Source organism: Drosophila willistoni (genome assembly GCF_018902025.1).
Source record: "Drosophila willistoni isolate 14030-0811.24 chromosome 2L unlocalized genomic scaffold, UCI_dwil_1.1 Seg196, whole genome shotgun sequence".
Taxonomy (NCBI): Eukaryota; Metazoa; Arthropoda; class Insecta; order Diptera; family Drosophilidae; genus Drosophila; species Drosophila willistoni.
Genome location: NW_025814048.1, coordinates 4233567 through 4259647, shown reverse-complemented (window position 1 = coordinate 4259647; position 26081 = coordinate 4233567). Strand labels below are relative to the sequence as shown.

The window sequence follows — 26081 nt, the reverse complement described above, 5'->3', positions numbered from 1 at the left end:
TTGAGTTTTGAACTAAAAGCTATTTTGCGTTTGATACTCCCTCACTCGTGCCGTGCCCATTTTAAGAAATCGAAGCATTTTGACTTTATTTTCTTAAAAAGGCATTAATAAGTGGTTTGATTTGGTTAGTTCATCAAATTAAAGAGAAGTTTCCTGATTATTTAAAAAAAAAATTGAGTCCAACATGTTTGAAAAATTGAAATAGCCATAATTCCCGCTAACCGTTATTTGTTGAAACCCACAAAATCTAGTGGTAAAATAGCTGAACTGGCAGCACTAGTCAACCTTAAAGAAAACGTAAACAATCGATTTTTCGTACACATTAAGTTTGCAACACAACACAACAATGTCAGCTCAAAAGAAAATTGCTGAAGCAGAGGATTTAGTAAAACAAGCCGAGAAAAGGTACACGTAATATCCATTTCATATCCCATATTCTTTAAATATTAAAAATCTGATTGCTTGTTTTCCAGCTTGAAGACATCTCTCTTAAAATGGGTACCAGATTATGATAGCGCAGCTGATGAATACTCCAAAGCTGGTATGATTACATATTTAAATAATATATTTTAAATATAACTCTGAATTATTTGACTTAAATATGCACATTTGTATAATCACGATGGATAATCGAACTTTAGTTAGTAAATTTTAGAAAAAAATTAATGATTGTTAACAGTTGACAATGAATCATCCTTTCATATAGAAATTAAACATTAGCATATTAAACTCACGTTAAACAAAGTGAGAATTTTTTTAAACGAAAGCTCAAATCATATGTTTACTGATCGTCTATACCTTTCAAGATTGTGTTTTGTTTTTTATACCATGAACCGTATTTTGAAATAAAAAACTGATTTTCTCACGTATTTATCGAAGCATTTGGGCGTTTTGATTTTAATTTATATTATAAATGATATTGTGCAATTTTTTCAGATGTTAACAGATAAAACCGTTTCAAAGACGACTTAGCTTGTATCATATTTGCCATAATTTTTCATTTATTCATGCAAAAATAACTATATTTACGACATATACATTTCACTTTACTTGCAGCTACTGCATACCGAATAGCAAAATCGTACGATAAAAGCAAGGATTGTTTTTTAAAGGCTATAGACAGCTATAAAAACAACAAATCTTGGTTCCATGCTGCAAAATGCTATGAACAGGTATGCAGAAATACACAAATAAACAAGTATTTTAAAGTTAAAACATAAAATGCACTCCACTAATCCATAACTAATTTGACCTTTTCAGATTATTTTGCTTTCAAAAGATGCTGATAAACTGACAGAAGTGGAGGAGTATGTTAACAAAGCTTGCAGTCTGTATCAGCAACATGGATCTCCTGAAGCTGCAGCATCCGCATTGGACAAAGCTGCAAAACTAACTGAGCAAAAGCATCCAGAAATGGCTCTTCGATTCTATCAACATGCTGGCGAAGTGATAATGGTACATAATTGACACTAAAAAACCTTAAATCTAATATATTGTTATAAAATTTGTTAATTTTGCCCATTGTTATTAAAGATTGAGGACTCCACCCGACAAGCAGCCGAATATGCGTCTAAAGTATCTAGAATTTTAGTCAAGTTGAAACGGTAAGTGCTGTAATAAAAATTTAATAAGCACATGTTTATTATATTACATATGGATTTTCCTTTAGTTACGAGGAGGCTACCCAAGCTCTGAAAAGGGAAATTGGATTAAATCAGCAAACTGAATCTTATGGCCAAATTGGTCGCTTGGTTGTAGCTTTGGTGTTGGTACAATTGGGAATTGGTGATTCAGTGGAAGCTGAAAAATCCTTTAAAGAATGGGGCAATTATTGTGAAGCCGAAGAAGTAATGACACTTGAAACACTTTTGCAAGCTTTTGATGATGAAGATCCCGAACTAGCAGCAAAAATGCTAGCATCACCCTTTATACGACACATGGATGTCGAATATGCCATTTTAGCCAAAAACATTCCATTGCCACAAGGCATTCAGCTGGAAAGCAAATCAGGAAATACTGGAGATAATGTAAGCAACAATGTAGCTTGGAATTGTAACTTCTTTTAATAACATCTTCTCTATCTACTTTCATAGGCCGTCAAAGACAACGATGACGAAGGATTATGCTAATTTATCAAGATATTCCTGTTTCGTCAACACAAATTTATATTACTCGTTATTCTGCAAAATTTTTAACTAATAATCATCCAAAAATTAAATTGTTATTAAACTATTGCTTCAAAATAAAATAGATCAATTACCGAACCTAACTCTTTAAAATATCTTGTTTCTTATAAAATATTAATTTTTTAATCCGTTGAAAACTTTTTACACTGAATTGATATTACAAATTAGAATCTGATCTTTGTAAAGATGTCGCACTTTCTGTATCTAATCTTTATTAACTCCGGATTACTCAGTGCTTTACCCTTTACATGTGTGCCTTGAAACTAGAGAGCTGCATGAATGATAGAAAAATTAATTTGAGTTAACAATATTCAAAACGATATGAATGAATTGGATGACTTAGAAAATCGACTTCAAGTGAATGAGTTTGCTGAGTTAGAACTTTAGTCGCACAACATTCAAACAAAGTAATGAGATGCTATGATTCAAATGCATTCGAATCGAATTTTTAAAATATATCTGATTACTATATGATTAAATTAGTCTGGTCGGTAGTTCAATGGGGACCTCCTCAGATTATAATACTGTTATTTCCCTGTTCAATTCCCAACAGAGATGAATTTTTTTTTCCAGATTACATTTTCCAAGATATTTTCCAAAATGTCTAATCCAAAACCTCGCACAAGAATTTTTGGTGTATTGGATATTTAAATTTTAATGGCCTTCATTTTACCAATATTTTTCCCTGCATTTTTGATCAAATTATTCGTTGTTGCTTCATACCGTTCCAATAACAATAAGACAATTCAAATGATTCGAGTGCATTAGTACATATCGATGCTTTGACACTCAATTCATTGCCTCTCATTAGAGTTACGTATTTTTAAAGATTTGATTACATTCATACTTATTCATTTCATTGTGTAGTTATCAATCATTCATTCACGCAGCTCTCTACTTAAAACAAAAATTTGTATTCTTAACACCGAAGATTATTAACGTCCTACCTATTAATCTATAAAAAAAAGCAATATTATACATTTTGGCGCGACAAACGTATAAGCTGCTTATTGCAGTCCTTGAATATACAACATATGTATGTATATTCTATGTGGTTTTAGATAAATGATACGTAAAACTTTGTGTCAAATCCTTGTCGTTAGAGTTGATATAGAATTGTGATTGTCACTCGTTCACGTATGTATAAAGGATGCCAAACACGACTCTCGGTATAGAATGCAAGTCTTAATTTATTTTTACGGTTTACTTGAGAAACTTTCTAAAAAGGACGATACTACCCTTGAAAACATTAAATATTCAAATCCGTTTTTTGGTTAAGTTTAGTCATATCGTTTTTTTTTTATATACATTTTCAATCTATTTCAATAGCAAGCACTGTTTATATTTACCGCACATTTTCTAATAGTATCCCAAAGGGACAATATTTGTTGTTTTTGTTTTTTCTAATACAATGTAACGTCTTAAAATTAAAGGGCAAAATTGTATAAAGGAGCAGGTTGAATCGATTAAAAATAAGTATGTAAATAGTTAAACTTTACTTGGTTTTCTTCTTATACAGAAAAAATATTTAGGTATGCATTGTAACATATATGCCGCCGCCGCCCAAAATCGATTCCCGAAGCATGTTCAAATGTTATTTTTGGCTCGAATGAACCTTGTCCAAGTCTTTTATGATAATGACAGGATTTCACTTTCCCTCCATAGCGGAGATGTGATCTGGAAGTTCATTCCGCGCAAATCTGTCCCACATTCGTGAGAAAAGTTTTTCTAAACCTTTGGCATATTGTGAGCAATCAAACAATGGACTGTCAACACGTGCTTTCCACACTTTAGCTCTGAGCGCCTTCAAATGTTCCCTCTCTGTGCCCAGACGAATGGCGATGTCTTGATATTCTTCGCGAGTGCGCGCTATTAGCTCCGGACATCCAAGTGTTGCCAATTGCGAAGCAGCCACTCTGTATTAACGAAATATATTTTGTTAAAAACAACATAAATCAAACAGATCTAGCCTAAAATAAAACATACCTTGAAGCTAAGGTCTCGCCCGGTAGGGTAACAACCGGAGTGCCAGTCCACAAAACGTCCATAGATGTTGTATGCCCATTACATAATGGAGTGTCAAGACATATATCAGCTAATTGTCCACGACGCACATGCTCCTCTTTAGCAGCGACATTTGAAAATATTATTCGATCAGGAGAAATGCCTAAATGAGCAAGGAAATAATAAATTAATAGTCAATTTGACATAACTTGTTGGGTTGGTTATAATGATCCTTACCCAGATCGCTGACAGATTTTTTAATATTCTGTTCGCCTACTGCTGGGAAGCGCAGCAGCCATAAAACCGATTTAGGCACATTTTTTAGAATTATTACCCACGATTGCAGGGTTTGTGGGTCAATTTTATAAAGTTGATTAAAATTGCAATAGACAATAGCATCATCTGGCAACATGTATTGACGACGTGTTGTTATCACGATATTCTGGGGCACTTCCTCGCCGGTGGCGGCCTTATTATTGGTTTGTGTTGTGGCCAAGCCATTCTGAACGACCACGCCGTTTAGGGAAGTTTGCACCTGACCAGTTGCAATCATTGATACAATTTGTGTAGTGCTGGGCAGCTCAGCCACCTTATGTGTGATTTCAACGGGTTTTTGTGCATTGACCACCTCTTTGATTTCCTTCACTTCGGTAGTCTCGACAAGTGGCGACAGATCTGTGGCATTTATAACTGCCACATTGTCGGCAACAGTCGATTGCTGCTTGTCGCACACAATAATTCGCTCCTTGAGATGGGGGAACATCTGCTTGTGATCACCAATAAAATATGTATAAGGCATATACGATAGCTTCTCACTGTATTGATAAGCCAGCTCCCTGGGACTAGTGACTGCATCAGTTATTATATAATCCATGAAACTGGCGCCACTTGTGCCTGGATAGCCGAGCCACATTACTTGAATTGGTGCTGGGCGAAGAGCGAAAATCTCATTCCTTGCTCCCTTGGTATAGCCATTCATATTGACCAAAATGTGTATGCCATCATTATAGATTTTGTCGGCTGCTTTGCCGTTACACGGGATTTGCGATAGATCCACAAAGTGCTCTGCCTCACGGCTTATCTTGTACCGGAAAGTTGTCCCATCGTCAGGGCTTAGGGCATAGCAGAAGATCTCAACTTTTAAGCGATCATGTAATCCGGGCACAGATTGCATTAGATGTGAGGTAGGATGATTTCCAAAATCGGAGCTTAAGTATCCAATGCGCAATCGTCCGTCGTTCGGCAGCTCTCTTGGGAAATTGTACGGCTGTTTGTGTAGAACGTGCACCTTTTCCAAGCATAAATTGGCGTGTCTAGCCGCTATAGCCTTTCGGAATTCATGTGTCAATGGATAAAGCATCGAATGATGCGGATGCACCGATGGCAATCTGTTCTTTTCCAACTGCTCAGCCACAATGCTAACCAGTTTCTTCATTCGTACATCATAGTCGGTCCAATCGCAAACAATCTGCAAGCAATGGGCCAAATTGCAATAGGCATCGGGAAAATCTGGCTTCAATTTTAGAGCTGTGCGATAAGACTGAATCGCTTCGGGGATATTTCCTGAATCCTTGTGGATGCTCGCCAAATTGCTGTGTGCATCGGCAAATGCTGGATTTATTTGGATCGCACGGGTATAGCATTGCAGGGCCCCACTGACATCTTGCAGCTCCTTGAGTGTATTTCCCATATTGGAATATGCATCTGCAAATGTTGGCTGAATTCGAATTGCTTCCTTATAATGGTTTAATGCATCCTTCAATTTGCCCTGCTGCTGCAAGACAGATGCCAAATTTGAATGGGCAGCCGCAAAATCTGGAAAGACTTCCAACGCCTTAAGATAAAGACGAGTGGCTTCCTCAATGTAACCCTGCTCTCGTTTAATGTTGGCCAAATTATTCAAAGAATCGGCATGATTTGAGCACAGTCGCAGCGCAGTATTATAACATTCTTCGGCTTCCTTAACCTAAACAATAATAAATATTAATTATACGAATCAGATGAAGATTACAGTTTGTTGTGAACCATACCTGTCCCTTCTCTTTGAGAGCATTTGCCAGGTTACAATAGGCATCGGGAAAGTTAGGCTGCAGCTCGATGGCCCGTCTATATGTGTCAATGGCCAAATCAATGAGACCCTGCTCATAGTATACGCAAGCGAGATTTCCATGGACAACGGCATTGTTGGGGGATAGATTCAATGCGCGTAAATAGGCAGCAACAGCTCTGTAAAACAAAACACATTCTCAAATTTGTTAATAAACAATGAAAAAGTATACAATTTTCCTTAAATTGGTTTCCCAAGGTTATTTACTGGACTACGCAAAATTGGATGACGCATTGCCTATATGTAACAGCTAAATGAGTTGGCCAAGTCCCTTTATGTCATCAACTTTGAATATGTATTTACCGTCTCCAAAAGATCCGTATTTGATTGATTACTCGAAGCAAATAACGATTACTATTATTGTCATTATCTAAAATTCGTTGAGAATCTACATTCAACTGATCTTGACATCGAATGCGGACTATTGTATAAATAACGATGCATTGACAATCCATGATGTTCTAAATATATACTTGACATTGATATTTCGGTTTAAGGTAATGAGAATTTTCTCTTGATCATGACTTTCTCCACCACATAAATATTTTTTAATTAAAATATTAAAAAAATATATATAAATAGGAAAACTATAATGTTAGTGGTCGCGCGCGCACACACACACACACAACAAATAGATATTGTAGAAGTAATTTGGTGTGTTTTTTATGCCTCGAAAGCAAATATGTAAGTGTTCCTATTCCTATATGTATAACCTTGGCTGACGCAAATATAAACGAATGCCCGCATACAGAGACAAAACTCATATGAATAGCCAAACAAAATGATTTTCATATTTTCATCTAGTCTAGAGAGTATATTGGATAGAACGTAAACGATTGTCCATATGTATACACGCGTAAATATGTGTTTCGGTTTCGGTTTTTCTGCCTTTGGCGAAATGCTTCGTTTAATTTTGGTTTCCCGCAAGCCAAAAAAATAAGTTGAAGAGATCAATATTAACATGCACAATGTCATTAAAAACAGATTTGTTTCATTAAATCTGGGAATAAAACTAATTTGTTTCTGGAAATTTTATAATGCTCACAATATTTAGGTATATTTGTTGTTTAAACTTAAAGATATAATTGACCAATTTACTTATTTTTTTAAATAAATTAAGTGTATGCTTTTGGAACTCTACATGACGACCCCTCTAATTGAACGAAATTTTGTTATTGTTTAGGGTATTATAAATTCGATACTCGCGAATTAACACGTTTGAGATTTGAAGATCAAAGCGTTGGCGGTTTAATTTAAAACAGAAATTTGAAGAGAACACACATTTTTACGGAAAATACGGAAATGTCCTGTGGTTTATGTTGGTCTGAGTGAAATATATTAAGTTGGTGGACATCCAAGAGGCATAAGAACCAACTTATACTAATTAAAGATGTTCAATTTTAAAATAGAGCTACTCATCTGTAGTAAGATTTCATTTACTTACACGTTCCTTTAAAAAAAATGTCATTAACAATATAAATACTAATATAGCCTAACTTAGAGCAATAATTAAATATATAAGGGATAAGGTAAAATTATACGTTGTCTTAATGTTTAGATTAGATCACATTATTTCATTTTGCAAGATATCGTTACCCTTCAAATGAGTCAAAGTTAAACAATTTCTGATTATATATTATTCTTTTTGATATGTTATCAGTTAGAGAATTTGTGCAGTATATTGCGATCAGTCCTAGTGTTGTTTTTACTAACGATATGAGGGCTATTGGGAATCCATGTCGTAAAACTATTATCCACAGTCGGAAATTTATAGAACACTTTCTACTAATTTCCAAAGTTAGATAACAGAGCGCACAAATATAAATATAAATGTGTGGCTACCTTTTTGTCAAGATTTGCTTCAATACCGAAGTAAAACAGCTCAAATTTATCAAATGCATTGTAAAGAAAGAATTTCGGCTTGAGAACAAAGATTTAAAGTTTTTTTTCCATAAAATAACCCGATTTTGATTCCTGAAAACATAATACAGTCGCCAAACTTAGTTATAACATAGAAAACCCCCAGCAGCTATGACAGTTTTTAAAAACTTAAAAGTAAACTAAAAACTTAGTAAAGTTTGCTTCACATTTCAACAACATTTTGTTAAGATACAAATACAAATTTAACTGCACTGTATAACAAGTGAATTGAATTTAAAAATATTGTGCATTCTACTAACCTGTCAAATATTCTGGCCTCCTTTAGGACGTTTCCTAAATTTATATAGGCATCTAAAAAGTTTGGATCAAGGGTCACGGCCTTCTCAAAGTGATGTATAGCCAACCAAATTTCTCCCTGTGCATTAAAAACGCATCCCAAATTACTCCATGCCACTGCGAAGTTGGGGCATGTTTCAATAGCCTTAAGATAGCAAGCCTGAAAAAAATAAAATATTTATTAATAAAGACTACAATTCATTAACTTTTGTCAATAATCTATCACGTACTTTAGCTTCTTCAAGGCGTCCAAGGGCTTTTAAAAGGTTTCCCAAATCACTTCGCACACAATACAAATCCTAAATGAAAAGATTTTGATCAGAAAAAGTGGAAAAATGCAACGATATTGACAGACTTACGGGATTATATTGCAAAGCTGTGATATATGCTTGCACTGCAGCCTCCATATCGCGCGCGGCTACTAAAGCTGCGGCCAAGTTAATGTATCCGTCTATAAAGTCGGGCTTTAGGCGCACAGCTCGGCGATAATTGTCCAATGCTTCCTGCAGCTGTCCTCGTTCCTTGAAAACATTTCCTAAGTTGCTGAAAGAAGTATTACTTTTAAATACATTGGCTTCCAGACGATTGATAAGTAAATTTAATAGTGGAATAGTTTACTTAATACGTTAGACAAGTTGCAATTAAGTACGTTTTACATTCTAACGCCACCAATATATCTTCAATATTGTAGTAACGATGCAATTTTCGTTGCTACAATATTGTAACAAAAATCTGATGACAATATACATATTGGGGGATTATAATACTTTTCCGTCTGCGATAACTCTGTTTTGAGCACCAATATTAATTTAAAGATCAATGTGTTTTTTACAAGAAATATTAACATTAAATAAATATATTAAAATTAATTTCCAAAGATAAAATACTAGTATACTTAATAAAATTTTTACAATTAACTCTATAACTCTATATACTGCCAAGCCTTCTTTATCTCATTTTCAGCTCTTGAACTATGTTGAGATGTAACGATATTTCTGGCCAATTCATAACAGGGATTTCTGTCAAGGAATTTTGATTCCCTCTGATCTCAATTGTGGCATTATCTTCATTTATCTCTTATTTTCACTTAAAAATGTGATAAGATTGTTTTGCAATCGTCGGATATATTGTACACCCTTCTTTCGTGAAGAGAATCAACCATCGATCTGGAGAAAAAGCACCCAAACTATTACATTTCCAAATTTCCGACATTTCACTATCAAATTTCAAAAATTCATGAATTTCTCTGGTTGGATTCCTAATAATGGTTATCTTCAGTCCTTATGTAATATCGTTTACCTGTAAGCTTCTGCAAGTACAGGATTTTGCTTTATTGCCAACGTAGAAAACTGAGCGGATTTATCAAGGCGTCGGCATTGAAAATGAATGGAGGATAGCAGCAAGAGGACACCAGTATTGGTGCTATCTTGGCGCCATAACTGCATGCAATGTTTTTCGGCATTCTCGTAGTCGACGGCTTGGTATTCCCTGTGAGCCAGCTCTAGTAAGCCTGGAAGAGAAGAGAAGGAAATAAAACATTTAATAAGGAGATGCAATGCGATATTGAAAAATCTTTTAAATGACTATAAAATTGCTCAACATTTGAATTTTAACGGTTTTTTTTGGGGGCGTGTCAATAATGAGGGTTGTTTTCCAGTTTCGCCCATTGCAACATTCATGCTCAGTTATGATATTGATCCTTTAGATATTTATAAATTCAATAATATATATTGAATTCTCAGGATACTCCATGAATTGATTACGTCTGTCTCTTATCTATTTCCTTATTATAAACGGGCGTACAATTACTAGTTTTAAATATACATACTTAAATTTACTATTTTTATATTAATATACATTTATATAAATATATGCAATGATTAAAATACATCAAATTGATTTATTCACACATCTATGCCTGCCCACTAATACATCGATCAAATCGTATACAGACATACATATATATATACATAATTATGCATACATTGGCATCGGCTTGAAGGAATTTTCCATTGTGTTGTACTTGGATAATAGGCACCAATACACATGCGTGTTCCTATTCACGTGTACCCCATTGAATACATATGCATGTATAATCTCGCTTGTATGTATGTGTGTGTGTTTCCCAAGCAAAGTGGTGTGTGTGTATAAAAGCTACAAATCTGTTGTGATGCGTATTCTTACCGACAGACGATAGAGATTGAGGTTGGTGTTCATTTAATTTACCAACTGCATTGTTGTTTGGCACAAGAGCTTGCTGCTGCAGCAAGGAATGTGCCTGTGCCGAGGATTGCTGCTGCGTTTGTTGACCCTGTCCTTGAGAGTGCATGTTTCACCGTTCCGTTCTACATATATGTCCGCAGATGCCAATTTTGTCTAAAATCAATAAGTAAACTTAGGTCAGTCGTAACACCTCGCACATATTGTCACTGTCATACCTTGCAAAAGAAATGCTTGTCTTCAACGAATTGGAAATATACCGCAATTTTATATTAGACATTAACTAATATTAATCAAATCAGTACACTTTTTGATAAATAAAATTTTCACTCAGCTGGCACACTAGGGATGCAAAACAATCGATGGTCCGTCTATCGATAGTTTCAAAAAATCTGACCTTGCGATACCATACCAAAGTAATTTAAGAGCAGTTGGGAACATGGAATTGGAATGGAACTAGTAATTGGAATATATGCATATATATATATATTTATTTTAATTTTGAAAATTCGGCAAATATCATCAAAGTTTGAGAGTAACTACAGTAATAGTAGTAGTTTTCAAATATGTTTTTTTTAATAAAAATATCTTAACGGAACAATCGGCAGGACTGACTCCTGAAGAGCTTTTGAAACCCAGTATGAAGAATCTGACTTACAATCTACAAATATAAACAAATATTTTTATTTCACTTATACATATAGTATTTGGGTTGCTATCAGCTGTTTAATTACATCGATTCCATTGCAGGCCATATTCATGAGTCATTTATGGGACTCCGGATGGATTATTCCTAAGTCAAAAATTTAGCTCAAGCCCATAACGTTTATTATACCAATCATTAATAAAATGTCGTTTGTTGTCGTTGGCTTGTCCGTTGCCGTTTTTCCTAGACTTACTTAAGATTTTCTAAGAATATTGTATGTTCCCGTTCCATTATGATTTATCTAAATTTAACAAGGCAAAAAAATCGAACCTGTTTTCTGCGGCAAGAGCACAATACCTTTTTTTTAGGTTGAAATGGTATTGCTGATTCCTTGTATTGGCTTTTCTGGATTCACTCTATTTTCTAAAGTATTAAAAATGCAGTATTGGTAAAAATCTAAATATGTTAAATATGATTTCTCAAAACCGTTTCTAATAATTAATATAGGTTAACTTTCAAAAATGATATATGTACGTTCTTTTTTGCCCCATACACTAAATTTTAACTATGTGCATACGTGTGAAGAACATTTTATTTAAATTAAAATGTTTTAATCGTTACTGTATTGTTTTTACTTTTCAACATTCAGAAAAATGTAATTGTTCCAAACTCATTTTCTGTAACTCAATTCATCAATGCATAGACAAAACATTCCAAATATCATTTCCATTTCTTTTTAGCTAATAGCTCTTAAGATGGTGACGTGAACTTGTTTTGCACCGACTCAGATTTCATGCTGATCAAGAATATATATATACTTTATGGGGTCGGAAACGTCTCCTTCTGTGCGTTACAAACATGTGACCAATTTTAAAATGTTGACTACAACCGTATAAAAAGGATATGAAGGATATGTGTAATATAGGAAATTTAACTGCTAAAATTTCGAAATCTGAAACCGATTTCACCCTCCAAAATCTATTCCTAGATCCGCCACTGATATAATAAAGAAACACAATGATGAATCATAATTTATGCTCAATTCATTAAAATAACAATGAAATTTCTCTCATAGTTTCTTAAAAAAAGTTCAGAACATGCAAGAATATCATTAAGCATTTAGTATTTTTTAAGATCAAGGATCTGATTGCTTTAATGTCACGTAAAAGTATTCATCCGAACCAGTCATTTAGTAATCGGAATGGGATAATTACTTTATGCATTACGCGAAGTGTTTTTTAAATTGCAACTTTAGAATCAGTGGGAAAATTAATAGCCGGACAGAATGTTCTCAAATTTCAATATGATCGAAAATTTAAATTATTCCATTTGAATTGCAATTCAGTTCTGTGGACAATTGTCTCGACCTTATGATACTCTCGAAAGACATGAAAAAATTACCTGCGGTTCAGCCTGTCGTTGAATTGTTAGTCTCTTAACATCAGATCCAGATCAATCGGGTTCCAACATTGTTTAGAATATATTTAATAGTTTAGAAAAAAAAATCACCTGCGGTTAAACCTGCCATTAAATTGTTAACAGGCCATTAGGTTTCTACGGAGATAGTTTAGAATATATTTAATAGTGTAAAATAATCGATGTAGTAAAAAAACAAAATGGGACTTTAACTATAATGCGTGCAGTATCATCTGTCAAGATATAGAATAAGTGTACACTTAATATATACTTAGTATGACAGTAAATAAAAGTACTAGTATTAAATATTATATATTTGTTAACTTATTATATAAACCTTATAGCGTACTTTGACTAATCACCAGTTTGACTTTCTGACGAAAACGCTTTACGCTTAAAAGTCTAAAGTATCTGCAACCTTTTGTATGTGTTTCTATGTGTGTGTTTGTGTATATATGTATGTATGTATACATAGATATGTATGTATATATTACACTTGAAAATCAATCGTAAGCCAGGTATAAAAGCCAACTCCATTGACATATTCATCAGTTAGTTCAAGCTTTTGCATTACTACACAACTAGTTCGTCTTCGACTTGGCTTATTGTCCGAGATCAATAGTAAGAGATTTATTTATCGTATTTGGTTAACATTTATTGTGTCTATAACTTATAAATTTATGAGTGAATTTTAGTGAATGTTAATTTTCTTGTTTGCATTTGCCAAGTGTGTTATGTGCATTGCTATATAGTGTGAAAAGCCCTTGACTTAATCGGTAACATACATACATACATACATACATAGATCGTTAGGCAATAATCAGATAAACTAACGTCAGATGCTGACTGACGTCTTCTTAGCTTTCAAAAACACATTAACTTTTCTCACCTTAATTAACTTACCGACAAGTTCTCAATCATCATGTAATTGCACTCTCATGCATATGCATCGAGGTCTAATTAGTGTCACATTTAGACTAGACTTTAAGCCGGTAAACTAGTTTGCCTCCTTCTTAAGGTTGAGTCATCATATCTGGGATATCTACTATTAATTATTTAGTTAATTACTAAATGCAATTCATACAAAACTATGAATACTTTGTGTTCAAGTAGGGGAAACTTTGTAGTGTTTTTTTATTTTTTATTAACAAGTACAGTCACTTGGCCCCCTGCCATTAAGGTCAAATACATATGTACATATATATGAACACATGTATGTGTGTATATACTTATTACTAAATATACATATATGCAAGATATCTTGCAAATTATTACGATTCGCTTGAATGGTTTCAGTAAAGACTGCAATCATAATATGGAACCTTGAACTCATATTATATAAACAATGGATTGGAGTAGTTTGTTTTGTTTTGTTCATCTGTTATCTAACTTTATCCAATTACCCATTTTTCATCTCCAGATCGATCCTTAAAAATGAAGGCTGCGTTCGTTCTATTGACTTTGTCAATAGCTTTGGTTATAGCTGATGACAAATACACAACCAAATATGATAGTGTCGATATTGATGAAATTTTGAAGTCCGAACGACTTTTCAGCAACTATTTCAAGTGTCTCATCGAAACTGGCAAGTGCACTCCCGAAGGACGTGAGCTCAGAAAGTCCCTGCCCGATGCATTGAAAACAGAGTGCAGCAAGTGCAGCGATAAGCAAAAAGAGAACACTGACAAAGTTATCCGCTTTATTCTGGACAATAAGCCAGACCAATGGAAGCAACTGCAAGACAAATATGACCCTGAGGATCTCTATATTAAGCGTTACAGAGCCAAGGCTGCCGAGCGTGGAATCAAGATTAAGTAGACTATCGTCCAAAAACGATATGCTTCTTTAACATATTGAAAATAATATTCATCAGCGCATCAGAAATGTATACGTATTTATAAGATTGTGTGTGTTGAATAATAAAGTTTGTTTTATGGATCTTGCAATATATATATTATATACAGATGTTATTATTATTATTAATGTCATGCTCATCACATATGCAAGAAGACGACGAAGACGCAGATTCCATTGATCATTGTTGTTTGTTTTCATTACAGTTTAACAAAATCACTTTGGTTTTTTTCCTAGTTCCCACCTTCTTTTATATAAATATGGACATATATATGTATGTATGTGCATTAAATGACCATGACAGTTCGTCTGTTCGCATCTGTTTGTCTTCAGTCCAAATAAACCTTTATTTTTTAAAGTTAAGCCTTAGTTGTGCAGACACAAAGCCTTTCCTTTCAACTCGTTTTAGTCAAGATGTACATATACAACTAATTGAGTGGAATTGAACAACGTTGCTTGCAATAGTTGATTATTTTTCTTTTTCATTAAAGTTTGTTAAATAAGTTTGAATAACAAAATAGGCCTTCCCTTTTTGTATTTATTCAAGTATAGATCATTTATTTAAAGCATAATATATAATTTTTTTGCTCACAGTTACAACATACATATTTTTGCCGTCGTTTAATATACAAAATTAATATCTTATAATGGATCTAGATGCCGATTCTTGCCGAAACTTTTCATTAGGTTCAACTTCCAGCACACGATCTGGTCTGCCTCCGGTAAAACCATCCTTCAAGAAAAAAAACAAACTATTAGTCGAGAAAGCTGAATCGGAAGGCTCTCCAAAATGTTCGGATATGATGATTACATCCTCATCTACTTCGTCATCCACAACCATATCCATTAATGCATTTGATTCACAATGTCAGCTTCCAAAAGATTCCCGTGAGGAGCCGCCAAATATCGGCTACGAATTGAATGTTGCGAAATCAATAATGCAACAATATAGTACTTTAAGTGGAGATAACTTGTGAGTATTTTGAATCGCAGAGTCTTCTATTTTATAAATTAGTTCATTCAGCATTAGCTTTCATAATAATATTTGTAACGTTTCAACATGTAATACTGTTATAGTGTTAATTTAAGAATTCATCCGCAATAATATAATGTAATTATTTCTTGCGTCATCTTTACCTCGTATTAAGCTTACAACGAATTTTCTTAAAAAAAATATGTAGTCTTTCAAATCCGAAGACACTTGACAAAATATTGACTAATCTTTTTAAAATTTTTTAAATAACCCAAAGGTGATGATACTATTTCGTAAATGGAATTTTTTTGGAACTCTTGAATTGTATTAAGTTAATGTAAAAATTCCTTCAATATAAACTACATATCAATTTTGGAAATAAGCAACCCTTTAAAACTATAACTAATCAAACATAAAATATGAATTTTTGTGTTAAGAAGTTTTGAATATAGAACTTAGATCTACATTTGAAAAATAGTTGTTAGACCGTAGCACTTCTGCGATGAAAGATAACTATTTTTGAAGGGCAGGAAAATAATTAATATTTCAACTAAATTTCTACAGATTTGACCATATTAGCGATATAATAAAGCGGGTAATTGATGAGCGCCCACCCAATGTCATTGATTTTTTTGAAGAATTCAGTAGGAATGTACGCGAACAGAAGTTCCATTTGCCCGAACGTTTTCCTCCGCAAGGGGTTTTTGACGAGTCCCGCATGTTCCGGATCGCTAAAACCATTCTGCAATCAATGAAGGTTTGTAGATGGCGCACTAATCTCTCTCAATTGATCTAAGGGTTTCGTTTTTAGTTGCCATATAACATTGAAACGGAAGATTTTGGTATCCAAGAAGATGTTTCAGCGGAAGATAAGACGAATGTTGACGATGACTTTCGAATAGTGATCGATGATTCCATTCGACATTTTGTGACGTTCAACGAACGGGTGCAGCAACTTCAATTCTTTTGGAACCAATGTGGATTTAGTATAAGCAACGATGATACATTTCAACTGGCTTGTGCAATGAATCGCTTACAGACACATCCATCCATAATGCAGTGTCGCTTTTGGGGATGTATAAACGGCTTGAAGGCTTCGTATTATATAGTGGAAGCTTCATTGACCCGCGAAGAAATAGCATCTCGATTGGTAATGATGGAGGAGGAAATGAGGGAAAAACAGCTTCCACTTAAAATGCAAAAGAACAGAGAGGAGAAGCCGGCACCGCCTCACATTGGGCCTGAGCTTACGCCTGGTATCTACGGCTGGGATAATTACTCACCAGAGGAACTGGTACATATGAAGCCAAAAGCGGCTGCTGTGCCCCTAGTACAAGAAATGGAATTCTATGATATACCGCCTGAGTACATCGGACTTGGGTGCAATCGATTTTCATATTTTGTGGTGAATTCGTTATATGACGATTGGATTGAGCTGCCAATAGTGACACCCAGGCAAATAGTGGTATCGCGTCAGATTAAGAAGTTTTTTACAGGAGATCTGGAGGCAGATGTCATATCGTATCCATGCTTTCCAGGCAAGGAAAAACATTATCTCCGGGCTATGATTGCTCGCATCACAGCCGGAACTTACATAGCACCACAAGGATATTACAGACGGATGACTAAAAGGGAAAAGAGGCTTTTTGAGGGAGGTGAGGTGGACGAAGAAGAGGAGGAAGAAGAGGAAGAGGATTTCGAAGGCGAGGAAGACACGCTAGATGGTAAAATCTAATATTAAAAATACAAATAATAGATTCTAGAGAGAAGGTGTCCGTATAAAATCTTAAATCTTTGTTAGTTAAAAGTAATTTAATTTAAAATCTCAATCTGGCCATGTCCGTATGGATCAATACTTAGATCTTGGAGACTATTAGTTATAGAGCCAATTCAATTGGGACGTAGATTTGTAATGTATTTATGCAGATATCTTGATCCATTGTATTGCATTATTGGTGCTTCTTATTTTAATATTTTAATCCCGGCTATATCATTAGCTTAAATCCAATCCCATTTTCCTTCCTTCCTAGGTCTTTTAAATTTTTGATACGCTTCCGTTTTAGTAAGTAATTTGATCAAAACTGGATTAGATTTAACCTAACGGGATAATCGGGATTAAAATAAGAATCATCCAAAATGCAATAGAATATTATTTCAGAGTTCTAAAAAAAATAATTAATACGCGAAATCGCCATCATTATCGCTACTGTTTATAGATTTTCTATTTTCTTATTTTTGCTGATAACAATAACTTGTGAGATATGTAATTTCGTTGATAAGGAAAAAAAGGTATTTATTAATTCTTCTAGATAATGATGTTATGCTATTAAAAAATGAAAGATATGAAATGGAACCATTGGGATCACTGGAAACTCCAATTGCATGGGTTCATGTAAGATCGAATATTTTGAATCAAGGACGTGTTGTGTGGTTCGATGAGGAGAAGGCTCAAAAGGAAAGGGAGAAGGCTTTGGCTCACTATTTGAAAATGCGTCTAATGGAAGAAATGGAAGAAGAAATAGAGGAGGAGGAAGCCGAAGATGAAGAAGAGGGAGACGAAGAAGGAATCTTAGACCATTTTATTCAACCAGAAACTGGACCTAGTATTCTATCATCGTGTGGAAGTGACACAAAAGATGAAGTACGACAGCCCTGGTTAGTGCGATTAACTAGCAAGTATACCAATCAAAAAGAACGCATGTTGGTCATGCAGTCGAACGTTTGGCCTGGTGCATTCACGTTCATTTTTGAACAGACCTGTGAATCAATTTATTTGGGTTGGGGCCACAAATACGTTGCACGTAACATGCCCTTCAAACATCTCCCACCTGTTCAAGAAGAATTCATCCACGGACCTGAGGACTTTATAGAAGCCTCCGATCCTAGTGTAGAAGAAGAAGCGGCTTATCGCGAGTGGCTCCAGAGCAAACAGAAAGTTGCCACCGATATTAATGAAGAAGTAGCAGACTATGATGACGACGAGTTTGAGGATTCAGAGAATGATGATGATGATGATCAAGACTAAGTATTTAAATGACAATTGATCATCCTTATCTATTCAAAGTTAAGAATTTTATTGAGTATTAAACAGAAATGCAATTTGCCTAATTTGAACGTGTTGTATTAAGTTCATAGTACTGATTGAAGCTTATACTTTATTTAGGAACTATAATGCCAAAAAATTAACTAGATCTTGCCTAAGCACAGCAAAAGCCGATCTATTATTGATGATACATGCCCGATTATTAATATTAATTCCATACGATTGGTTAAAATTGGTTTATTCTGTGAATTTGTCGTGTTTTAATAAGTATATGCAAATAAGGTACATATTACGTGAACTATACATAAATATATTTTACAGAATGCTTATATACAATTAAAAACTTTCTACGTGAAAACAATTGTAAGCTTAATCACACTTTTAGTCTATATATTTCAAATTTAATTTAATGACTATAATGTAAAATTTTTTTTTCACATCGCAAGTATTGCAAATTACTTTATTATACGTACTATGCATATTTTAAGTTGGTGGCATATGACTTGGCATATAGTAGTAGAAATATCGTACACACACACAGATTGTGTAACTTGTTCCTCCACCACTGTGCAGAATGAAAAATTGTTTCAATTATCGTTTAAACGCAAATCTTACAGCGCGGAGGTTTCCTTTAATTTAGTTGTAGCATTGGCTAATGGCATTACTGAATCGTGTAAATTTTCGTCCGACTGTAAAAGTTAATTTCAATATATGGATGCATGAATATTAATATGAGCCTCTTGACAGTGGGAAAATCTTACCTGGGTTATTGGTAAAATATCGTTGTTGCTTTCGATTGGCTTTGCAGTCAAATGATTTCGACACAAGGTCTTGAGCTGCTTAATTGAAACGGCGAATTCATTATTCATACTTTTGGTTAACAACATCTGTTGAAAAGAAAAGAATGTTAAGTCACTAGTATTAGAGCTCAGTAAATTGATTATACCTCTTTTTCAATTTTGTCCAAAGACTCATCGACATTTAAAATTTTTTGCTTATACTCTGGCCAACTATTACTCATTGTAGCCACGTGAGATGTTATGTTCTCTGAGCGATCCAACAAATCATCTAGTTTTGTCTGTAAAATAATAAAAAATTAAAGAAATTCTAAAAACTATTCCGTTGTCGTCGTACCTTGTGGATTAAAATCTCATCTCGAAGCATTTTCGTTGTCTGACTGTATGTGTTATTAACATCCTTGAGATCGTTTTGGAATTGTTTAAAGGAATTCTCGAAAGTCTGATTTAGAGCGCTGATCTCCTCCGAGAAATTATTTGGTGAATTTGCGGCATGAAGTACAGGCAACTGGCTTAAATTGGCCTGAAATTTTTTGGATGACATTATTGTTATTATTATTTTAATTTCCATAGTTAACATCTTACCTTCAATGCAGCAGTTTCAGACTGAATACTTTTTTGAACCTCTATGTATCGATTGTAATGATCCTTTATCTCTTCTATGTCGGTTGCAACAGACTCGATTTTGGCTCCAAAATCAGCCACCAACTTCTCGTCTTGGCCATGATTTCTTTGAGCATTAACTGTAGCCTCAAGACTACTGAAATTAGTACGTAAACTGTCCAAAGTTTTTCGCAAATCATTTATCTGTGTAATCACTGCGGTTTGATTTTTCAAAAGGAACGACGAAGTTTCGTGCCACTTTTGGAGTGTATCAGGAAAGTTTTTGCTTATAGCAGATACTGTAAAGATTTATATATTATGAATATAAAAACCGAAGAAAATATCAGCGTCTGCTTTTATATTTACCTTCCTCAATTTTATGCCGATAATCAGATATCTGTTGTCGTAAATCAAAGTAAAGCCAATACAGAATGGCAACAATTAAAACGCTGGTGATTCCTATGAGCACTGGTCCACACGTTCGAAAATAATTATTTTTTCGATGGCTTCGACGGCTAGATCCAGACACGTTTGTCTAAAGTAGTAAACAAATATTATCAGAAAATAAATAGTTTAAATTACAAAAGTAAGAGGTAATCATTTATGTAATAAGTCAGCACGCAATTTAAATATTTTCATATACATATGTATATTGATGAAAAACTGACAATTGGTCTTGTGATCTTGTGGTCAAACAGTCTCCCCCAATAGCCTTCTCTGGGTTTACAGTTTGGGCTATTGTCTACTACAATTTGCTGTACGTGCCAATTCTTTTTTTCGTTGATTTTTTTCGACTCATACATATACATATGTATGTATATACAATATGAATTTAGTAAATAATTGTGCGTAACTGAATGTGTGTAACAACTTACCCAGACATAATCTTCAGGGTCATCCGTTGAGACTGACAGCAATTTGTCTTGGGAATGCATAGCTCTACGTCCATTTGTCGTATTTCTTTTAGCCGTGGAGGAGTGTGCTATCAGGGCGTCTAGTTCCCTTCTTTTCTTCATTTTTTTGCCTCCTCCTCCAGAACGTAAAGGAACTTCAATTCGATGATGACAGTCCATATTGTTGTAGTTAACGTAATTTAGACTTTACTTCCAATTAAATTTAGCAACAATAGATTCTCCAACATGCTCTCGTAGTTATCCGTTCAACAATAATCTTTGGAACTCAGTTAATAGATATACCTATAAAAACACCACTTGTTCTGCGCATGTTTGGAACGGACGGTTATGCACATACATATCAAAGAAAATACTTAAATTTTATACATCAATGCCCTTTTGTTCTATTGCCTAGCAGTGCTGCCCGTTTAGCAATTAAATTGCTAGATCTAGCAACTTTTGAAAAAATGTTTATTTTATTTTACAAATTTAATTGCATTTATTACGTTTTTAATTATTTTAAACCTGAAGTCGCAAAACCTAGCTTTAAGTTGAGAAGTTAAAGCAATGTATTCGTATTGATATATTTAATAAAATGCAAATTAAATTATTTCAGCTAATGAAATCATGTGTCTTTTTTAATTTAGATATTTTTACTCATTTTTTCTTTCATGAATAAACATAATTTAGTTAAAATCAAAACTTAAATGTTTTGGCAGTTTATCACGCATATTTTGGCTTTTTTTTTTGACAAATCTAGCATTTTTTGTTTTCATCAGCGTGTAGATACCAATTCATATCTACATTAATGGATTTTTGGCGAAATTATTTAGCCATGGTGACACTGTTGATGTCAGCTTATTGATTTTTGTTATTTTTTATTGTTTGTGCAATTGAATCTTTCCATGTAGTTTTTTTTAAATTAATTGTTACTATTGCGAGATATGTATTATGTGCTCGTGCTTGTGTGCTTAAAATTCCCCTTCAGTGTCTTCTAATATAAGATAAAGATAATTGACATGTATTATTATGCTAGTTGCAGTTGACTACTATTACTATTACTACATTTCAAAATGGCAAAATACTTTACCCACATCAGCCAAAAGGTCAGTCCGGCCAACGTGAATATATGCAGTACCAAGTGCAAATCCCAGTTATTGGAGGAGCAGGAGAATGTCACATTAATCGTCAATCGTCGGGTCAATGGAACGCGTCAGAAACGTTGGATGCGATGCAAATGGCAGAAAAAGCTGGTTCTATTGTTAATATTAATTTGTATGTTAATATTAATTATATTCGCCAACACAGATCTACTGTTTAGGGGCAATATATTTACCGTATTTCTATCGAGCCGATTTAACAAACTGTCGCATATCAAAAAACAGCAGTCAAGATATGATTCGGATACGGATCTAACAACGCCCGCAAAGCCAGTCTTGAAGCCCACGCATTATCTTCTGAACTACTCGTCGTCGACACATCTGGACTTGGGTGCGCAGTCGCCACCAATGGTTTCGGACTACAATATATTCGTTATATACACCAAAGAGAATTACCATTTGCACTTAAAGTTCGATTTATTTGCACACAGTTTGCTAAAGCATACAAATGCCCAGCTCCATCTACACGTAATCACCGACAAGGATAGTCAAACGTCTGTGCTAGATATCTTGCAAAAGCAGATTCGCCGATTTCGGCGAACAGTGATTTACACCATGTACGACGTAAAGGTCTGCTCTGTTATAATACAAGATATAGCTGCAAAGTTATCACCCTATTTTAGCTCTGCTCCCAACTCATACTATAGCGACTCACTTTTCTTCCTGTCGCTTGGCTTACATCGAATCGCCGACACGAGCTTGAGCAAAGCGATCCTGCTCGATTGTGATATCGTCTTCCGTTCAGATGTTCGGTTGTTGTTCGGAGAATTCGACAACTTCTTGCCGCATCAACTGTTTGGGCTAGCGCCGGAACTGACACCGGTCTATCGTCATATACTCTATCGTTACCGAGTGCGCTTCCCAAAGACAAGCTTTGGCAATCCATATTATCCTATGCGATTTGCGAAAAACAACGAAATTGGAACTGGGGATCAAGCCAATCATATCCATGAACACCACGGGTATCCAGGACTCAACTCTGGGGTGGTTTTATTACTTTTGAACCGTATTAGGGAATCAAAAACCTATGTAGAAGCCCTAACGAGCACTGAAGTTCATAGACTGGTCGCAAAATATTCGTTTAAGGGTCATTTGGGAGACCAAGACTTCTTTACACTGCTAGGATACGAGTATCCCAATTTAATATACAGATTAGACTGCGTTTGGAATAGACAACTCTGTACATGGTGGAAAGACCACGGATATAGTGACATATTCGACGCCTACTTTCGCTGTGAGGGCGTCATTAAAATGTATCACGGCAATTGTAACACACGCATTCCAGAATAGTAGTTATGCATATAAAAATTAAATAAAGCATTGTTTAGTCATATTTAAGAATATTGTTTACTTTATATATGGATTAACTTGGAGCCTAGAGTTTTAAATATAAAGCTTTATTGTTGATAAATAATAGATTTTTGTTTTTGTAATAGAGTCAATGGTAACCTATATTTTCTCGTGGTAATAAAGAACAAGCTACAGCTGCGAGAAATCCTACGGCAGCATAAGTGGACACTGCTTGCAATTTGGAAGACTCCATTAATACTTGAGCGACAAAGGGTGTGATCATGGCGCCCAAACGAGCTAGCACCGAGCAGCCAGAGACACCAATAGACCGAAGTGGTGCAGGATAGATTTCAGGAGTGTAGATATAAATTGCCTGGAAAATTCCTGATATTGCTCCCCTCGCGAGAAATAGTGTAATCGAAGTATAGAATCGACTAAAAAGGCACATGGTAATTATTCTGAGATAAATAACAAAATAATTGCGAAATAAATACCTTGTGATTGTTGTTAATATCAGAATACACACAACTAATACTATGTACTGCATAACCATAGTTTTCTTTTTTCCAACAAATTTAATAATTTCCAATGTTATTAGTATTCCTGGAAATTCTGATAACGTTATCCACAGCAAATCCATAAAATCGGTTGTCTTAAATGTGACACATTCATTGGGACTCTGCTCCTTATTTCTAGAAACCATCAGTTCTGTTGTGACCAGGACCAATCCGTAGTAACAGAATGCTGAAGCAAGCCAAATGAACCATAATAATAAGGTTGTATAACAGAGATTTGGCTTCAAGAGTGACTTAAAACTCTCTGCAGAGGTGTTTTCTTCATCGGGAATCAATCGTCCAATTAACATATGACGCTTATTATTCTTAGCTATCTGTCAACATATTTAGTAATAGGGAAACTTGGCAAACTTTCTGGTTAACTCACTTGTTCTAGAACCTTTACAGCCTTTTCATTGTTTCCATTGGACGAATGATAACGAGCCGATTCAGTAAGCCACTGTGGATTGGACACCAATTTTAGAAAGCGAATCATTTTAAACGAATTTATTATCGTACTTACTGGAGACAATACAGTGAAAATCAACAATGGAGTAGCAGAAAGACTCAGCAGTCCTCGCCATCCAAAGTACGGATAAACTACAAGGGCCAGCACAACTTCAAAACAAGCACCCAATGCCCAGAAACACTAAAAATAAAATTCATTAATGAAATGTCCTATCTTAGATCTTAGAGTAAACTCTCACATCCATTAGTACAACACATTTTCCTTTGTGTTTTGTGGGAAGGAACTCTGCATATAACGTGACACTGGAAAAAAATTTAAATCTTCCTTTATAACAAATAAAATTGTAATTTAAAATACATACGATTGGGGAACACAACCAATGGCAAATCCAACCAGACCTCTAAGTAACAATAGCCACGAAAAGCTGGGAGCTACCGAACTTAAGATGCTGTACAGGACCAATAATACCCCAAACAAAGATAGGGCCTAAAAGAAAACTTAGAGAATTAAAAATTGAGGGAAATCTATGAGAGGATCGTACTGATTTGCGACCATATCTGTTGCTTAATTGTGACCAAAAACTAGAGCTAAGCATCATTCCAAGAAACACGACAGTGGTTACTGATGCCTGTTGAAACTTTGTAATATTCCATTCACAGGATAGGGCCGGTCCAAGAATACTTAGTATAGTCATTTCCATAGAATCTGCCATCCAACAGAGTCCCACCAATAAAGACAGCTTAACATGAAACCATCCAAATCCGAATATATTAATAGCTTGTTGCACCGTGTATGCATCTGTAAACAAATTAGAAATTAAACAGAAAGGGTAAGGGCTAACAGGACATACTTACCATCGGGATTTATAGCAACAGTCTTTAATTCCAAATTTGAGGATGTTTCCAAGAGATCTCTTTGAGAATAATGAGCTGACGAACTTAATGGCTCGTTGCCTATGTGATGCATGATTTAAAATAATAAGGAATTCCAGGGCCTATAATATTTAAATACTTCAAATCTCAGTCGAATGCGTTTCTAAATGTTCTTCGGTTAAGTTAATTTCTAGTTTGAATGGTGGCACACCCATTGGTTTCACTTTCTATTTAAATACATACTTTAATTTCTACGTGCCTAAAAAGTATGTACATACAATAAGAAATATGTATGTAGATATTTTAGAATCTAGATAAGCATTAAATCAGTTTGGGTTTAGAGACAACTAATCTTTTTTAATTAGCATAGTGCCAAAATGATTCACTGCTATGTACAAACAAAAGTTTAAATCTTAAATTCAGTTGCATACAGTTAATTTGAGAGATGAGATCAATGGCAGCATTGTTGTCCGAAACACTAGATTGACAACTTTTTATATCGGTATCACCATAATTCAATAAAATTCCTTGCATTTGTTTATTTTTCTTAACTTTAAAGCAATTAAATTTACCGTTGTATTAATTTTCAATCAGAACTTTCTTTTTGCCACTGCAGTTGAAATGTAAACATACATTATTAAACAATACTTACACAGGCACACAAACACTAATACAGATGTATGACTTGAATTTCTCACGACTCTGATGAAAGGTAATGTACGGTGCGTATATACAAGATCTAATCCACAGGTGGCAACGCTGGCTTTTGAATTTTAA

The 26081-nt window shown here is 34.6% G+C and overlaps 7 protein-coding genes across 7 annotated transcripts; 4 read left to right on the top strand and 3 right to left on the bottom strand.

The window, feature by feature from the left end:
* Positions 1-303: 303 nt before the first annotated feature.
* Positions 304-2269, top strand: LOC6640414 (gamma-soluble NSF attachment protein). Its single transcript, XM_002063443.3, has 7 exons — positions 304-405; positions 474-541; positions 1057-1172; positions 1261-1455; positions 1534-1604; positions 1670-2027; positions 2094-2269. The coding sequence occupies exons 1-7, from the start codon at positions 347-349 to the stop codon at positions 2127-2129; spliced, it is 903 nt and encodes a 300-aa protein (XP_002063479.1). The 5' UTR covers positions 304-346; the 3' UTR covers positions 2130-2269.
* Positions 2270-3350: 1081 nt separating this feature from the next.
* On the bottom strand, positions 3351-11088 carry LOC6640415 (UDP-N-acetylglucosamine--peptide N-acetylglucosaminyltransferase 110 kDa subunit). Its single transcript, XM_002063444.3, has 10 exons — positions 10953-11088; positions 10699-10890; positions 9814-10024; positions 8874-9057; positions 8745-8813; positions 8478-8674; positions 6221-6416; positions 4428-6156; positions 4173-4353; positions 3351-4102 (listed from the first exon to the last, which is right to left on the bottom strand). The coding sequence occupies exons 2-10, from the start codon at positions 10841-10843 to the stop codon at positions 3835-3837; spliced, it is 3180 nt and encodes a 1059-aa protein (XP_002063480.1). The 5' UTR covers positions 10844-10890; positions 10953-11088; the 3' UTR covers positions 3351-3834.
* A 2253-nt stretch (positions 11089-13341) lies between these two features.
* LOC6640416 (ejaculatory bulb-specific protein 3) lies at positions 13342-14746 on the top strand. The gene is made up of 2 exons (XM_002063445.3): positions 13342-13417; positions 14217-14746. The coding sequence occupies exon 2, from the start codon at positions 14231-14233 to the stop codon at positions 14612-14614; it is 384 nt and encodes a 127-aa protein (XP_002063481.1). The 5' UTR covers positions 13342-13417; positions 14217-14230; the 3' UTR covers positions 14615-14746.
* A 488-nt stretch (positions 14747-15234) lies between these two features.
* On the top strand, positions 15235-18731 carry LOC6640417 (radial spoke head protein 4 homolog A). Its single transcript, XM_002063446.3, has 4 exons — positions 15235-15623; positions 16188-16380; positions 16435-17347; positions 17933-18731. The coding sequence occupies exons 1-4, from the start codon at positions 15298-15300 to the stop codon at positions 18646-18648; spliced, it is 2148 nt and encodes a 715-aa protein (XP_002063482.1). The 5' UTR covers positions 15235-15297; the 3' UTR covers positions 18649-18731.
* A 167-nt stretch (positions 18732-18898) lies between these two features.
* On the bottom strand, positions 18899-21370 carry LOC6640166. Its single transcript, XM_002063447.4, has 7 exons — positions 20942-21370; positions 20433-20601; positions 20049-20365; positions 19801-19986; positions 19613-19744; positions 19428-19553; positions 18899-19355 (listed from the first exon to the last, which is right to left on the bottom strand). Exons 1-7 carry the CDS (start codon positions 21137-21139, stop codon positions 19278-19280), a joined length of 1206 nt encoding a protein of 401 aa, XP_002063483.1. The 5' UTR covers positions 21140-21370; the 3' UTR covers positions 18899-19277.
* A 471-nt stretch (positions 21371-21841) lies between these two features.
* On the top strand, positions 21842-23457 carry LOC6640167 (xyloside xylosyltransferase 1). Its single transcript, XM_002063448.4, has one exon. The coding sequence runs from the start codon at positions 22033-22035 to the stop codon at positions 23407-23409; it is 1377 nt and encodes a 458-aa protein (XP_002063484.2). The 5' UTR covers positions 21842-22032; the 3' UTR covers positions 23410-23457.
* Positions 23458-23474: 17 nt separating this feature from the next.
* LOC6640168 (synaptic vesicle 2-related protein) lies at positions 23475-25951 on the bottom strand. The gene is made up of 9 exons (XM_002063449.3): positions 25877-25951; positions 25287-25426; positions 24974-25230; positions 24794-24918; positions 24671-24734; positions 24487-24612; positions 24352-24423; positions 23904-24298; positions 23475-23843 (listed from the first exon to the last, which is right to left on the bottom strand). The coding sequence occupies exons 2-9, from the start codon at positions 25396-25398 to the stop codon at positions 23558-23560; spliced, it is 1437 nt and encodes a 478-aa protein (XP_002063485.1). The 5' UTR covers positions 25399-25426; positions 25877-25951; the 3' UTR covers positions 23475-23557.
* Between the last annotated feature and the right edge of the window lie 130 nt (positions 25952-26081).

Coding starts and splice junctions, on each gene's coding strand:
- LOC6640167 (XM_002063448.4), top strand. CDS start 22,033: ATGGCAAAATACTTTACCCACATCAGCCAAAAGGTCAGTCCGGCCAAC.
- LOC6640414 (XM_002063443.3), top strand. CDS start 347: ATGTCAGCTCAAAAGAAAATTGCTGAAGCAGAGGATTTAGTAAAACAA. Junction 406..473: donor GTAAAACAAGCCGAGAAAAG/GTACACGTAATA, acceptor CTTGTTTTCCAG/CTTGAAGACATCTCTCTTAA. Junction 542..1,056: donor TGATGAATACTCCAAAGCTG/GTATGATTACAT, acceptor CTTTACTTGCAG/CTACTGCATACCGAATAGCA.
- LOC6640417 (XM_002063446.3), top strand. CDS start 15,298: ATGGATCTAGATGCCGATTCTTGCCGAAACTTTTCATTAGGTTCAACT. Junction 16,381..16,434: donor CCATTCTGCAATCAATGAAG/GTTTGTAGATGG, acceptor TTTCGTTTTTAG/TTGCCATATAACATTGAAAC. Junction 17,348..17,932: donor CGAGGAAGACACGCTAGATG/GTAAAATCTAAT, acceptor TAATTCTTCTAG/ATAATGATGTTATGCTATTA.
- LOC6640415 (XM_002063444.3), bottom strand. CDS start 10,843: ATGCACTCTCAAGGACAGGGTCAACAAACGCAGCAGCAATCCTCGGCA. Junction 10,025..10,698: donor TCAATCTCTATCGTCTGTCG/GTAAGAATACGC, acceptor CTTCTCTTCCAG/GCTTACTAGAGCTGGCTCAC. Junction 8,814..8,873: donor CAGCTTTGCAATATAATCCC/GTAAGTCTGTCA, acceptor CTTTTCATTTAG/GATTTGTATTGTGTGCGAAG.
- LOC6640416 (XM_002063445.3), top strand. CDS start 14,231: ATGAAGGCTGCGTTCGTTCTATTGACTTTGTCAATAGCTTTGGTTATA.
- LOC6640168 (XM_002063449.3), bottom strand. CDS start 25,398: ATGCATCACATAGGCAACGAGCCATTAAGTTCGTCAGCTCATTATTCT. Junction 24,919..24,973: donor ACAGATATGGTCGCAAATCA/GTACGATCCTCT, acceptor GTTTTCTTTTAG/GCCCTATCTTTGTTTGGGGT. Junction 24,424..24,486: donor TTTTCACTGTATTGTCTCCA/GTAAGTACGATA, acceptor TCCAATCCACAG/TGGCTTACTGAATCGGCTCG.
- LOC6640166 (XM_002063447.4), bottom strand. CDS start 21,139: ATGGACTGTCATCATCGAATTGAAGTTCCTTTACGTTCTGGAGGAGGA. Junction 19,745..19,800: donor ATGAGATTTTAATCCACAAG/GTACGACGACAA, acceptor ATTATTTTACAG/ACAAAACTAGATGATTTGTT. Junction 19,356..19,427: donor ATATTTTACCAATAACCCAG/GTAAGATTTTCC, acceptor TAACTTTTACAG/TCGGACGAAAATTTACACGA.